This window comes from Prinia subflava, chromosome 21 (genome assembly GCF_021018805.1).
Source record: "Prinia subflava isolate CZ2003 ecotype Zambia chromosome 21, Cam_Psub_1.2, whole genome shotgun sequence".
In the NCBI taxonomy this organism is placed as follows: domain Eukaryota; kingdom Metazoa; phylum Chordata; class Aves; order Passeriformes; family Cisticolidae; genus Prinia; species Prinia subflava.
The window spans coordinates 5,159,441-5,174,108 of record NC_086267.1 but is presented as its reverse complement, the minus strand read 5'-3'; the positions used below and the strand labels follow the sequence as shown (position 1 = coordinate 5,174,108).

General features: G+C 43.6%; 1 protein-coding gene across 1 annotated transcript in view; it reads left to right on the top strand.

Annotated features, from left to right (window-relative positions):
* The window catches only part of PLCH2 (phospholipase C eta 2), a 73,623-nt gene that overhangs the window by 2,199 nt on the left and 56,756 nt on the right, over nucleotides 1-14,668 (top strand). The window contains exon 2 of the mRNA XM_063417286.1: nucleotides 6,605-7,091. Within this exon, the coding sequence (XP_063273356.1) occupies nucleotides 6,980-7,091 (112 nt within the window). The 5' untranslated portion in view covers nucleotides 6,605-6,979. The remainder of the gene's footprint in view (nucleotides 1-6,604; nucleotides 7,092-14,668) is intronic.

Sequence of the window (14,668 nt, the reverse complement as noted above, 5' to 3'; positions counted from 1 at the left end):
TTAGAGGATGAGGCTGAAGAGACTTTTCAGCAGAGATAGCCTTGCAGTTACTAAGGATCATCTGAATTTACTGCAATACAATTTTCATGTACTCAGATATCTCAATTCTACATTAGTTATCTTTAAAATGACCCACTTCTTCCCATGATGAGCTTAAATTGATCTGATCTTAATACTGAAATAGATTCTCCAGTGTTATGCCTGAATCTTATTTCACTTCCACTGCCTTGACCTCATTTGTGAGTTCACCTCTGCTTCCACTGTTACCTCTGGCCTCGCTGGGTGATGGCAACCCCTGTGTCCATCTCTTGTGACAGTTCTGGTGGCAGCTGTGACATGGGCAGTGGGTCCTGACCGTGCCCCCAGGCTCAGCTGGCACAGAAGGAAAGCCCAGCCTGAGCCAAGCCCTGCTGTGAGGGGACAGCTCATCCACAGCCACTGTGGGCAGCTCCTCAGCCCAGATTTTGCTGCAAGTCGCTGCAATTCTGGGCTCAGCATTACTGCTTGGGGCACAGACACAATCTGTAGGAAATTCCCAAATTTTTATTCATTGTTTAATCTGCCTTCGTTTTGTGGGGGTGGAGCACTTCCCCTCAGCACACGTAGGTGCACAGCGGAGTCATTGGACAGGAACCTGCACAGTGCAGGCTGTGACAAACCTTTGCACAAGCTGAGACAAAGTTCTCACCTTCCTTCCTACTTTTTGCACAGGAGACTGTGCAGTCCTGGGAGAAATTTTGGGCGCAGACATCAAGATAAGCATGACCCGAGTGAGGATTTCAGGTCCATTTGCATCACAAATGCAGCGTGAAACTGGAGAGACTGATCTTGGTGTGCCTGGTCCTGATCTTGGTGTGCCTGGTTCTGATCTTGGTGTGCCTGGTCCTGATCTTGGTGTGCCTGGTCCTGATCTTGGTGTGCCTGGTCCTGATCTTGGTGTGCCTGGTCCTGATCTTGGTGTGCCTGGTCCTGATCTTGGCCCGCTTTTTTTATTGTTCATCACGGCCTCTCTTGTTTCCATTTAATTAGGGAATGGCTCCTGTAGAATCGTCTGACATCTTAATGGTTGTCAGGGAGCTCTGGGTTGCCTCAGACACTACAAGGGAATCCAGGTAGGAAGGTGAGGGATGGATTTTTCTATGTTAACATTCCTGGGAGAGACTGAAAGTGCTGCCCCAGCTCTGGAGTTCCCATTCCCTGAGGTGTTTGCCAAGTTATGTAGAAAGTGCAACAGCACTTTTTGTGTTCAGTCTGATGTCCAGAGGATGTCTCCTCTCAGCTCTCCTTGCAGGATTAGTTACTGTAAGATAATTTAAAAGAAGCTCCTCCCTGCCTCTTCTCCCCTTCAACATATCCCCCACACCCCTACAGCTTGTTATTCCAGGTTTCCTTAGATGCTGGAACGGATTCTCTGGAAGTTTTCTGTGCCCTTAACTGAAAATGTTTAATTTGGGTTTTATTTAATTAAAAAAAAAAAAAAAAAAAAAAAAAAAAAAAAAAAAAAAAAAAGAAAATTAAGGAATGGAGCCTGAGGAAACAATGGCAGCTGCAGTTGAGGTGCCTGGAAGAAGTTCTATAGCCTGCAGAGGAGAACCTCAAGAACACAACTTTGGGGTGAGTTATAATGGCATTATTTCATGGGATTGCTGAAAGGATGACGTGAAATATTTTCTGTTTAAACAACTGAACAGGTTTTTGTCTGCTACAGTATAAAGTGACCTATCCCACTTCCTCCCCTCCTGTGAGTTTAGACTGAGATGAGGTTATTGAAGCAATGTTATTTATTGACTAACCAAGTCCTAAAGTCCACGATAAGGTGGAGAGCGAAGCAGAGCTGTACTTTGATATTTAGTGGATCAGGAACTAAAGACTTGCACCCTTGTAATTCCCATGTGTGCATGTCAGTGCCCTCTGTTTGACAAAACGAGGGTGGTTTGGGTGGTTCCCATTCCTGCTAATAGAGATTCATCATTTAAGAAATTGGTTTGGATATTTGTTAAAAAAAAAAAAAAAAAAAAAAAAAAAAAAAAAAAAAAAAAGAGAGAGAGAGAACTGCAGCGTCCTCTTGAAGCTGCCAAGCACAAGCGTGTTTTTCTTGTTTGCAATGTTCTCTTAGTGTCTGTCTGCCTGTGCTTGGGCTCTTGTGTTTGGCCCTTCCAGGGATCCTCAGGAGTGAGCTGATGTTTGCCACTGTGAAAGGGAACACAAGTTGCCACCTTTTCTGTAGCTCCCCCAGCATAAATTATTCCTGAATATCCTAGAGATTCATCAGTGCAGCAATTAGCTGCTGTACACAATTAAAGCAGTTTGATTAAAGACGGTATTCTTAAAAGAAATTCCTGCTCGTTTACGTGAAATTGAAGAAAAAAAATTTTAAAATATCAGACTTCTGGAGACCGCCAGCATGAACATTATTAGAATGTGATATATCTGATGGCAGGTGGCATTGGAGCCCATGGTCCATCTCTCCTCAGCATGACTCACAAATTCCCAAGTGCAGCAGAACTTTTCCAGCAGTGCTCACTTCCCGTCTGTCTCCTAACAAGGAGATCTTCCTCCCCTCGTTTCTTCTCTGAGGCTTTTTGTTTTTTGTGGTCTAGAGTATGAAACTTTTATTTTCAAAGTTCTTTTGAGCCAAGCTATTGGATGAGATTTAGAGCTCTGCTTAATTAGTTCCACTTGCCTCCTAATAGAAATTGCCAGTTCTCCCTTGCTAATACAAAATGCAAATGTTCTTCAGAAGCAAGAGGCTGCCGTGTTTCCATTGTCACTTCAGACAGGTCTGGGAACTGGCTGGTGACAAGGAATGATGGTAAAACCCAGAGGGGTTTGGCAATTCAGGATAAACAGGGCAGGGAATTACAAACAAGTCTACCCCTAAAGGTAAAAATTGTTACAAATTTCACATTTTGTTTGATAAAGCGAATGCTGAAGTCATATGATGTGGTCCATACAAACCTGAAATAAATAATTTAATAATAAATCTGCTTACTTGCATAAGGAATATTCAGTTACATCATCCAACAAAAACGCAGGGCAGCTCCAGCTCAGGCCGCGAGGGGCGGGTGAGGAAAAGCTGACAAATTAAGCGTTCCTTTTAAGTGGGATGGCTGTTCTGGGTGAAGGTGAACACACCACAAAGGTCTCCTGACTTCCTCCTGGCTGCCTTCTCTTCACTTTCTCCTTTTTGAGCGAGTTGTTTGCTGGGGCTCTGTGGCTGTGGGTGCTCTCTGTCCCTTGGGAAGGGGGATGTGGGCTCCCACCCCAAGGTGCTCACACACCCCCAAGGTGTTTGCACACCCTCCAAGGTGCTCACACACCCCCAAGGTGTTTGCACACCCCAAGGTGTTTGCACACCCTCCAAGGTGCTCACACACCCCAAGGTGTTTGCACACCCCAAGGTTTTCACACACCCCGAGTGTTCCTCGGGGCTGGAGCAGCTCCTGCCCCTGCAGCAGCCCTGGCAGTGCCCGGCGTGCCCGGGCGTGCAGCTCATCCCCTGCCATTCCCTGCATTCCTTCAAACGAGCAGCGTGGCACAGGCAGCCACAGAAAGCAAATCCCAGCTCTCACTTTAAATGCTTTAAAGTATTTTTTTTTCCCCTCCCATTTGGCGGCACTTTGATCTTTTATCCATTGATCTGCTTCCTGATCAAACTATTCAGGTTTAAGGGATGGCTTGGTTTTTGTGTGTTTCATGCGTGGTATCAGTGTATCTGTCCTGGGAGGATATCAGAGCTTGTCTGCGTTCTGTGCATGCCACACAAAACCTCCCTGAACAAAAGCAGTTCTTGTGGGGTTAAGCTTTAAATACTACAGCGATATAAAAAATGGCTAGAGAATTGTTAATGCTTTTATCTATAATCTTTTATTGTCTGTAAGTGATATGGATCCTGCCTCTCTAGGGTTTTAAGCCCTTTTTTCCAAGGGAATACAGAGCCTCACACAATAATCTCAGGTAGGGCTCGTAGCCTGTGCTGACAGTTTAAATCCTGTTCGTGTGGTCTGAACAGATACAGCTGCTCTCCTCTGGCTGTTTGATGTCCTCTGTCAATGAGCACTGCTGTTCTCAGAGCCACCGTGGCTCCTGCTGTAACACAGGTGAGGCATTTCCAGACAGTGCAACTGATATTTTCCATCATAAATCCTTCACAACAAATTTTCCAGGAAAGCCAACTGAGCTTCTTTCATTTACTTTCATAGGAAATCTGGCCCCTGGATGTTGTTCTGAGATACCAATCTGTGTTTTTTAGGGATTCATTGTGTATTTTTCCATTGGCTGCGTAGGATTTATTTAAGGGATTGGTTTGGGACGAGGGGCTCAGCTTTTATTTTTTACCAGCACAGATATGCTGAAGAGAGGGGGGAGGAAGGGAGCTCTGAGGATCTGTAGGAAGCTGTGAGAGATGGGACTGAGTGCAGGAAGAGCATCTTTAAAATGGAAAGTGAAGACATTCAGGGATCAGCTGCCTCAAAGTAGCTCCCCAATCAGATACAAAGCATAAAGAACATGAATTTGACATCACTCGAGACAATAAAATATTTAACGAGCCACATCCGTGTAAAGCTCATCTGCTTTCACTGGAATGGTTCTGCCCTGGCAGTAGCAGGAGCACCCGTGCCCATTCAGTCCTCCTGAGTCACAGTGATTGAACTTCCTGCAGAGGAAATGGCCTTTCAAAAAAGCCCTGAAGCAAAGAGGCGAGAGAGTCTGCAAAGTAAATACCCACCTTTCAGCTTTCTGCAAAGGCAATGGGCTGACCTTGTCTGGATGTTAAAACAGTTTCACCTGTCCTATGAGCTGTGGCTTCCTGGATCAATCCCAGGGTTAAGCATTCAGTGCATAGGTACCAGAAATTGCATTTTGTGGCCAGTGGCTATAAAATTGTGGTCAGGAGTTGCCCCAAAGCAGATGATAACTGAGGCATCTGCACAAGTACCTGCCCAGAGCATGCGACTGAGCAGCTCCAGAAATGCTGTTGGGTGCAGTTTTGGCTTTTTCACAGAGGTCAAGTTGATTTAAATCCTGACATGCCTTCTAACTTCTGCTTTGGGTTCCATTCTAAACAAAACAAGTCAGCTCTGTGTTAAAGAGTATTCTTTGTATCAATTCAAGTATTAACCTAGAGGAAAAAAACCCATTTATTTTGGAGTGCACAAAATGGATAAGTGAAACGTATTAAATGAACACGTGGAAATGTATGAGTTGATTTTGCTCAGTCTAAAGCAGAATGTTTGCTCTGTATTCTTTTACCTAATTATGTATATGTCAGGGAACAATGAAGGGATACAATTACAGGGACAGGTGACAGCATGTACAAGAATGAGTATTTGGAGGGCACAGGATGTATCTTTGATAATCTGTTACCTTCCTCCCCTCTCAATCCAGTCAGCTTTTGAAATCTGCCCCAAAATTATAATTTGGGCTTTAATTACTCCAGATGTGCTCTGTAATAAAGATATTCCTTGCCAAAGGAATGTCACTGAGATGCCCATAACTATGGCAGAGCCACAGGATGCCCTGTGAGGTATTTCCCATTTAAGTGTGGAAACAAATGATTGTAATGATACTGATTTTTTACAGGATCAATATTGCCAAGCACTGCTGTCCCTTAGACGGAGCTGCCATGCATTTGGCTCCACATCAGGGTGTTACTTCACTGGCTGAGGAGTTTTTAACAGCACGAGAATGGAGAAGGTGGGGCTTGGTGCAAAGATAATGGCAGGGAGGAAGTGACTTCCCAAAGAAGGGGAATGAGGCACCAAAGACAAGGAGTGAGGTACAGCTTCACACAGGCAGATGCTCCAGCAGGGCGTTCTCTTACTCATTTTTTGCTACAAATGTCTCAAACCCCCTCCTCTATTTCTAATCACTGTCATTAATAGTGAGCTTCATTGGCCTCACTCTTTAAAATAATGTCAAACTGGATCTGTGCTTTCACAACAAAACATGTTAGGGCAATGTTTCAGAGCTCAACTTGTAATTACAAACTGAAGGAGACTCCCAGAGATTCAAACAGTTACCAGCACTAAGATCCCAGGTTTCTGTCTGGTGTGATTGCTGTTTTGGAGGGAGCCTTCTTTGACCTTCTTTCTGAAAAAAAAGTCTTTCTGACCCTCTGAAAGTTTTGGAAAGGTGAGTCTTCTGTATCCAGTGGGCAGAAGACAGGTAAGGAAAGGGAAAGGGAATGCCAGACAATGACAGAGATCCGGAATGGAGACAGCTGACAACAGGTAAGAGGAGCAAAGAGCTCTAAGGGTTATTGTTGGAAGTGAATGAAGGAGCCATCACCAGGCAGATGCACCCAATACATTCACTTGTTGTGCAGAATGACTGAGTTCAGTGTTATGTGTACATATTATATCTCTGTGTGTTTGTGTGTATAAAATAATTAACCCCAGCATGAGTGCTTTGGCTTCTGGAGAAGTTGCTGCTGGCAAAAATGGAGCTTTCTCTGTCTGTGGAAAGTCCTGGGGTGAGGGAAGGAAGAGTTGGTGCCTTCTGTCTGCCGAGGTCAGTCCAATGTGTATCACCTAAGTGTATTCCTGTAGTAAATATCTCACAGTTGAAGTAACTTCCACTATTTAAAAAATGTCTTCTCCAGGGTAGCCACGTGCAAGAAGCCCTGGGAAGATCCATGGAATGTTTGTAACTCCTGTGCTCCCGGGAAGGGCTCTCACATCCATCCTGTCCAGACTGAGCTCCGTGCTTCTTTCTCCACACCGATTCTGCCAGTTCTGTCGTTCACTGAGTGGAATATGTGTCAAAAGAATTAAACTGGGACAGTCTCCTGAATGTGGAATTCCAGAGAAGGCACTCACTGGCCCTTCCAAAGCAAGCGAAGCAGCAACATCCTGAAATTGTTGCTTTTTCTCAGATATTTTCATTGCTGGACGGAAACTTTCTGCAGATATCTGCACTGAAGTGCTTTGTTTGACTTGGACCAAGCACTGCTGCTGGGCTGCTCTGAAAGCTTGAGATGGCTCTGACTTCTCCAAAACCTGTGGCAGGGGATTTGACACAAAGAGAAGAATCCATCCTCCAAGAGGGAAACTGCTGCCATTTCCTCTCTGCAAACGTCCTCACAGTAGGTGAGTGCAAGGTGCCATCCTTTCATCTCATAGCTTGGTATTGAAAATGTATTTTCTTCTTCTTCTCCAAATTTACTTGTATTGTATTGATATTTCATATGGGACTGCTGGTTTTCCTTAAATTTGAGGGAACTATGGTTGTGTATTCCTCAGTCCCTTTTTCCTGTGTAGTTGGTATTGTGACTAGAGTTTGGGTAAAGTGCATTAAAAAATCCCCCAAACAGCCCTGTACACAAAGGATAACTTTGAATCAATCTTTCTTCTGTCCTTGCTTGTACAGTCTGTGAACCTTCAGTCATGTGAAGGGACCTTCATGTGTTGAATTTGTAAAACTTGTAAAAAATTCGAATTAGCATCCTGGGATAAGACTGTCAAGAGATTGCAACTTTTTTCCTTGATTCTTTCCAATGCTTCTGGAAAATCTTTCTTGAAGCTGATGAGACTGGGATTTACAGTGCCTCAGGTTGTGGCTCTGTGCCATGGAGTTGTCTGAACTGAGCTGGGAGATGCAGAGCTCAAAGAGTAACTATTGTTGGCTGTTGCTCTTTTTTCAGTGTTGACAGCTCGCGCAGGGAAAATGAGCTCTTCTCTTAGGAAGCTCTGGAGATTACAGATGTGATTGTGCACATCAAGTGTAGACTGGAGTTGGGGTGGGAGGGAGGGAATTGTGTAACTGATGTCTGGGCAGATGAATTTGTGCTATGGAAGATATCTGAGGGAGGAGGGGCTGGGTGTTTTTTTGCATTTAAAATAATTTTTTAAATATTATTAGCTTAATATTTAAACCAAACTTCATTTATTCAACACAGGACTCATTTGCTTGAAATGCATTTAATTTACCACTACAATATGAAGTAAACAGCACTAAAAGTTTTGGCTGGGTTTTCACAGGACATAATTTTGTAATTTTGGTTAAATATCCAGCAATTGTGAGATAATTTTCGTTTTCTGTTGGCTTACAATTTGTGCTGATAAGTATATTTTTACTGGCTGAATATTTTTATATTGTTACTGTATTAAAAATAGCCTGTCAATGAAATAATTTATCCATGATTGACTGTCATTATCCTAGTTCTTATCTCTTACACATTTACTCACGTTACTTTTCCTAGTAGAGCCATCAAGCCATTATCATTGTCTAAGTGTGCTTCTTTCCTTATATTGATTTGCAAGGAGTTTGAAAAAGGGAAGTGCAGAAATTCAGATGTGAAATGGGTGTATTGCACCATTTGTGTATTCTGGCACAACAGAAGTGAGGTGATCTATTCCAGTTTCTGCTGTACCACACAAAGTGTCTGTTAGGGAACTCATTTTTTATTTGTAGGGTGATGACTCCTGGATGTGCATCACAAATTCCTGTGCGTGAAGCTCTGTCAGTGTGCAAAGATGGGACAAAGTGCAAGGAAAAGGCAGAAATAGCTGGAGGGAGAGAAAGTCTCCCTTGTGCCTGGGCAGCACTTGCAGCATTCCAGTGGAAGTGGGTCTGGACCTGAACAAAAGCTGCTGTGGGCTGAGGAATCCCTTTGCAGGCTGGTGCAGAACACCCACTGCAGCCTGGCCTGGGCTCCCTCATTAACTCATTAACTCATTAACTGCAGCTCTGGTCTGGTTTTGTCTCTCTGCTGTGACAGACCCTGAGCCACCCTCACAGAGTGACAGTGACACTGCTGAGTGTCACTGCTGCTGCAGCAGCCTGGGCCTTCAGAAATAACATTTCAGTTTGGTCAGGCCCAGGCTGCCCAATGATTCTCTTTTCATATTTGGGTGAGTTTATCTGCCAGAAGACTTAGGAAAGGACGGAGCTGGAGAGTGAAACCACTGGTTGCAATAACTCCATGAGTTAATTAAGTGTCCCTGATAATTTGGCCCCTCTGTATCACAGTTACCTGCAATCTCCTTTTATGCTTACTCATCTTCAGTGGTTGGAACTCTTGGCACTCTTGTGCAGCTTTCTGATGTTTCATCAACTCAGACACTTTTCAAAACCTGTTGCTTTTTTGCAGTGAAATCTCCCCTTTTCTGTGTAGGCTGTTCATGGATCAGGAAGCAGATTGCTATGTAAAAAGGAAATCTGAGTGGAATGCAATTAACTTTTACATAATTTGGTTATATATAACGTCATTAGTCCTTATTACAGCAGCACTGGGAGAGTCCAGAATCAAGGAGGGATATGGCAAATTCAGTAATCCTCTATTTTCCAAATATGCTCTGGCATGTCTAGACTCCCTTTTCCCTTGTAATCTGATGAAAGAGCGTTGTGCACAGACATGCAAAATCCTGTTTGCTGAGATATGTGGTACATCAGATTAGCCTGGAGAAGCCCTTGAGCCAGCCTTCAGCTCCAACATCTGCCTGGCTGTGAGCAGCTGCTGCCACGGCAGGGCTGGGGCATCTGCAGAGGTCCCTCCCAGACCAAAGCACTCCGTGGCACAAGCTGAGCTGAAGAACAGACAGGCAGGTGATATTTTGGGAATTGGCATCAGCTGTCTGACAGAAATGCCAATTAAAGTTAGATTTCTGTGAAACTGCCCATCAGCTAAGAATAAAACGTGACCTGATGCTGCAGTTCTGCTTGTTCTGCACAAGGGAGTGAGGGAGGAATGGGACCTGCTTTGGGGTTGGGTTTTGTTGGTGCAGTTTGAATCCAACCTGAACAGACACACTCTTATCCCTTTAACAACTGAACTCAAATATGTCACTCTCCTCGTGGTGTGACACAAAATTGTGGCACCAGATCCTGAAGGTTTTGCACAGTCTCAGCTGGGAGTTGTATTTTCAACTCCTTTTTTCCTTCCTGAGTGGAGGACAAGGCTGTAGTGGACACTGAGAGCTGCTGTTTGTCCTCCCTTTTGCTGCAGAGGCAGAAATGCACAAGTGAGGTTTGCAGAATGCACAATTGTTCCCTTTGTTGGCAATGTCAGCTTATACTAATTTATGTTAATGAGCCCACAGATTGTTGTAATGAAGATATGAATCTAAGGACACAATACTGGACTGCTCAGCAGATCCAGATTCTAGTTCTGATTCTGTTTTTGCCTTTTTGTTTGGCTCTTTTTGTAACTTCATTTCATCCTTGTGTTGTCTCTTATTCTGATTATAAATGGGAATAGTGTTCCTGCACAACAGACGCTTCTCAGTCATGTTTAGGTCTTTTTTATGTGTTCTGAAATACAAATAATAATAATGTCCAACCTCAGCAATTCAGAATTGAAATAACTCTGGTAAGATCTAGAGAGTGACAAGAGTGGGTGCTGATATCAGCTGCTTGGGAACTCTTCTGCAATGTGAAATCTGTAGACCACAAAGGAGTCTGAACCCTGGAGGTTTTTAACCTTGGCTGGTGGTGGTCTGGAGTAGATCTGAGGACTGACAGCAGAGTGAAACCAAATCAATTCTGAGTTTGTGCAAAAGGCTGGTTCCGGATTTGTGGAATTCATGTGGAATTCTTTAGTACTGTTCAAGTCTTAGAAAGAAAATTGTTTGAAAGTGTTCAGTCTTTGAGTGTTTTTAAATCACATTAAGAGGTGAAAAAATGATAAAAAATTGTCCCTTTGAGTGAAACAGAGTGTATTGTAAAGGACGAGGAGGTGTCTTGAGGTCACTGCAGGCAGAATAACCTTGGCTGGGACTCGCAGTTCTCAGCTCTGTCCATTCCTTCACACTCCATAAATGCATCTCCTGCATCTGATGGAGGGCAGGGATTTGGGAATGATGTATGGCACAAGGTCCCTGGAGGATCTCTGGCTCCTTGCTGCCAGCAAAGGGCTGAGCAGGAGGCTCAGGAGTCCAGAATGAACCACTGGAGCCCAGGACCTTGGACTTCATTATGACTGTGCTTAAGTATCTTGTCTTTCAGCTAATGTGACTCAGATTCCTTTTTCCTGTCTTTGAGGAATGTGTATTTTTTTCCTCAGTGATTTTAGTTTGAATCAAGTGAACTTTTTAAGCCTTGCCATTTACCCCAAATAGATTCAACACGTTATGAAAATCTCTGAAACTTTCTAGATTAACTTCTTTCTTAGCTTTTTTTGGTTGGGATTTTTGTTTGCCTGTTGTTTTGTGGAAATGCATTGTAATGTAGTTTTTGGAGGCTCTGTGCCAAGATGCCTGAAGGTGTTTAGTCTCCTAACTCCTGTTCAGGCTCAGACATTCCTGCTGCAATCTCGTGTAAGGCAGGAGCCCAAATACCCATGAATTGACACCTGCCAGGGAGCAGGGAGGTGTCTGCTTTGTCTGCAGCTCACACAGCTCAAAATCCTTGGTAGTGATTTTGGTTTAAAATCAGGAAATACCAAAAACCACCTGCTGTTGTCTCAGTGGAGGTTTGTTAGGATAAATGTTGAGAAGGTTGTAAATCTGACACGAAAAGCAATGGGCACTACAGAGGTGCTGTTGGTCCTTCTCTGTAGGAATATTGCAGTTTGGCCTCACCTTTCTTTGCTTTGTGCTGGTGAATCATGAGGCTCTAATAAAAAGGGGAGCGTTACCTGAATACTCAATTTATGTGGCAGCTCTGCTTCTCCTGTAAAACTTAACTGGGCAAAACGAGATAAAAGGCACTCCCTGAACTCTGGTGCAGAATCAGTGTTTTTTTTCCTGGATTGGAAACTGAATCACCTGAATGTCACCATCTTCTTCTTCTTCCTTCTCTGTCCCTCAAGTGTCCCTGCCCTATCTCGTGTATCTGCTGCTGTAAAGGTTTGGGTGTGTGGAAATGGGACAAATGCAGAGAACAAACAGCACCGTGTGATTCAGGACATCGCTGCTGCCAGGGGCTGGATCGCTGTTGCCATCTGCTGGGTGATCCCGTGCCCGTGGTCACAGAGCCTGGCACAACCCAGGGCTGCCAACTTCAGCTGCCTCAGGACCAGCTGAGTGCAGCTTTTGTACCTGGCATCCCTCGAGGGGTGTGAACCAGGGTAACTCTATCTGTAACCAGTAAGGCAGAATAAAAGTTCCTGATAGCTGTACCTGGCAGCAGGGAAGTTACCCTGGTTTGACCCTGATAACAGTGAAATAGGTAAAAATCGTGCTCAGTCAGATGGTTGGAATAAGTACAGTATGTTTAGAGGTAGAAAAGCAACTTCTGGATTGACTGCAGCAGTGCTGGAGCAATTAAAAATAAGGTCTTTATAATGCTGCGAGAGGAAAAATATGTTCCTTTCATTCATTCATGTGAGTGCTCAGCCTGTGTGTGTTGTCAGAGATGGGAGGGGAGGAGATCCAGTATTTTTTAACGAAGTGCAGCGATATTGGCATTATCTGGGGGAAGTTCTGGAGATGCTGCCATTAGCTGTGAATAAGCCTGTCAGTCAAAGCCACTCAGGGAGGCTCTGTAAACAAGAACTCAGTCTCTGCCTCTTGCACTTTCTCACAAGCAAATTATTTATATCTGCTGATAGTTCTGGTAAACTTAATTCCCCTGAAAGCACCCAGGTACAGCCTGTGTGTCTTACAGCATGACTGGCTTTGGTTTGCGTTTGGAGTTTGGGAAATAGTTTTTTAAAATCCAAGAAGTCCCTGCCTGTGATACTGTGAACCTCCCTGAGTTTTGGTATTGCTCACCTCCCCAAACATTTCAATGCCCTTCATCTCCAAGCAGTTCTCTATTTATCTTCACATCAGAACATTATCTGTCAGTTTGATCTGAGGTTAAATGCTTCATCAGAGAGAGGAATGCTTTGTTTCTTGAGAGAACAAATGACTCCAGTTGTCTTCTGAAGCAAACCATAGTGGTTTTCTACAGTTATCAAACTATGAGGAACCACTTGATGTGAGGCTGCTGCCATCTCCCAGGCAAATCCAGGAGCCTTCAGCTGCATTGCTGGCTCTGTAGAGGAGAAACGAGAATATTCTTGAACTCATGATCTCAGAAGTACAAACCAGGAGTTAAACCTGTGTAGCCACTGTGAAAAGGAGCTGTTCTATTATGGCCCTTTTATGCTGAAAATGTTCTGCACAAAATAGAGGAGCTGTGAATAGTTTAGAGAAGAGTGAGTGAGATTGTTTTTGACAATATCACAACCACTGATATTTCCCTGGAGGAGTAATCTTTTTCCCTGCTGAAATGCTGAAATTCCAGACAATTGGCTCAGTGAAGAAGACAAAAGATTTTCAAACTGTTTAGTGACTATTCTACTCCCCTTAACTGGTGTCTCTCTCACTGAACTGAACTGAAAGGGGGGATGTTGATTCCCAGCAGGATTTGTGATTGGATATAGGGAAGAAAAAGCTTGAGGTTTGTGTCACAGTGAATGAACTCTGTGTTGACATCTGCAGGTGCTCAGAGTGTGTGGGACCACCAGTGAAACTCAGAGGAAAGTCATTCCAAGAAAATGTGCTCCAGCAGCAGGCAAGTCTCTGGAACAGTGGCAGATGCAGGAGCTGGGCTGCTGTCAAGATAATGCTCAAACATCAAGAAATGAAGCTTAATGAAAGTTCAAAATGCTCATTTGCTAGAATTAAATATGATAATAGAAGTATGTTAGAAGCACTAGCATTCAGATCCGTGATTGCAGAACAGGTTTTGTCCTCATTTACCAGCAGGAAAAAGGGATAGATGGACTACAAAGTGCTGTTTGAAGTAGGGGGAAAAAAGGGTTTGGGCTTAATCCTGCATGCTGTTCTCTGGAGGAAAATGGTTAGTGAGGAAAATCTAGTTAATTTGACTCATTTTTCTCATAGAGCTCTAAGTAAAAATTTGCATCAGAGAGGTTTTACTGTAGGCAGGGATTAAAAAGTTAAAACTCTCTCAAGAGATGCAAATATCTACAGATTTTATATGTACATACATACATATATACAGATATACATATATTCATATATTTATATATATATAATAGTTCTCTCAGGAAAACACTAAACTTGGGGAAACCTTTGCAGACCTGGTTGAGTGTGGAACTGGCAGTGGGATGGTGTTACTAAGCTGTTTCTTTTCTAGAACTGGTGGTTGAGAAAGTGAAGCAAGGTCATTTGTTCTTACATGGCTGAAAATTCACTGCAGAGGGATGAACAGGATTCTGTTCTGTTACCTTGAAAATTTAAGGTTTTTGGGATGAAGTGGTATACACAGGTGCTTCCACATTTCATCCTTCTAGCAGCAGTGAATTTGGTTTCGTTGCAAATAATTCTGTTCAGGATGTTCAGGGTTAGAGGTGTTAAATGCTCTACCTGAAGAAGCAGCAAACATTAGTTGGAGGAGAATAAATCCAGAGATCAGAGAAATTAGAGATCTCTGTAAGTTTGAGCAGCTGTAGGGACTGGGGAACAAAGTAAACTTCAAAAGTTCATAGGATTTGTGACCCTTAGTCCCTCTGGCATAATTGAACAGGGGCACCTCGTGTGGTTGTAGGAAATCACAGCTGTGGTGGTGTCTGACTGTAGCTCCCAGTTCAGCAGTGGAAGAGAAAAGCAGAGGAAACCTTAAAAGAGGGATCATGAGCATTAAACAGCTGTCAGAGAGAATCCCCTGCTGCCTCGGAGGAGCAAACATTTCAGTGTCAACCCACACGAGAGACACCAGGGAGGAGCTGTCAGCCAGCCAAGGGTTAATTGTTCTAGCAAAAAGTAGTTTAGCT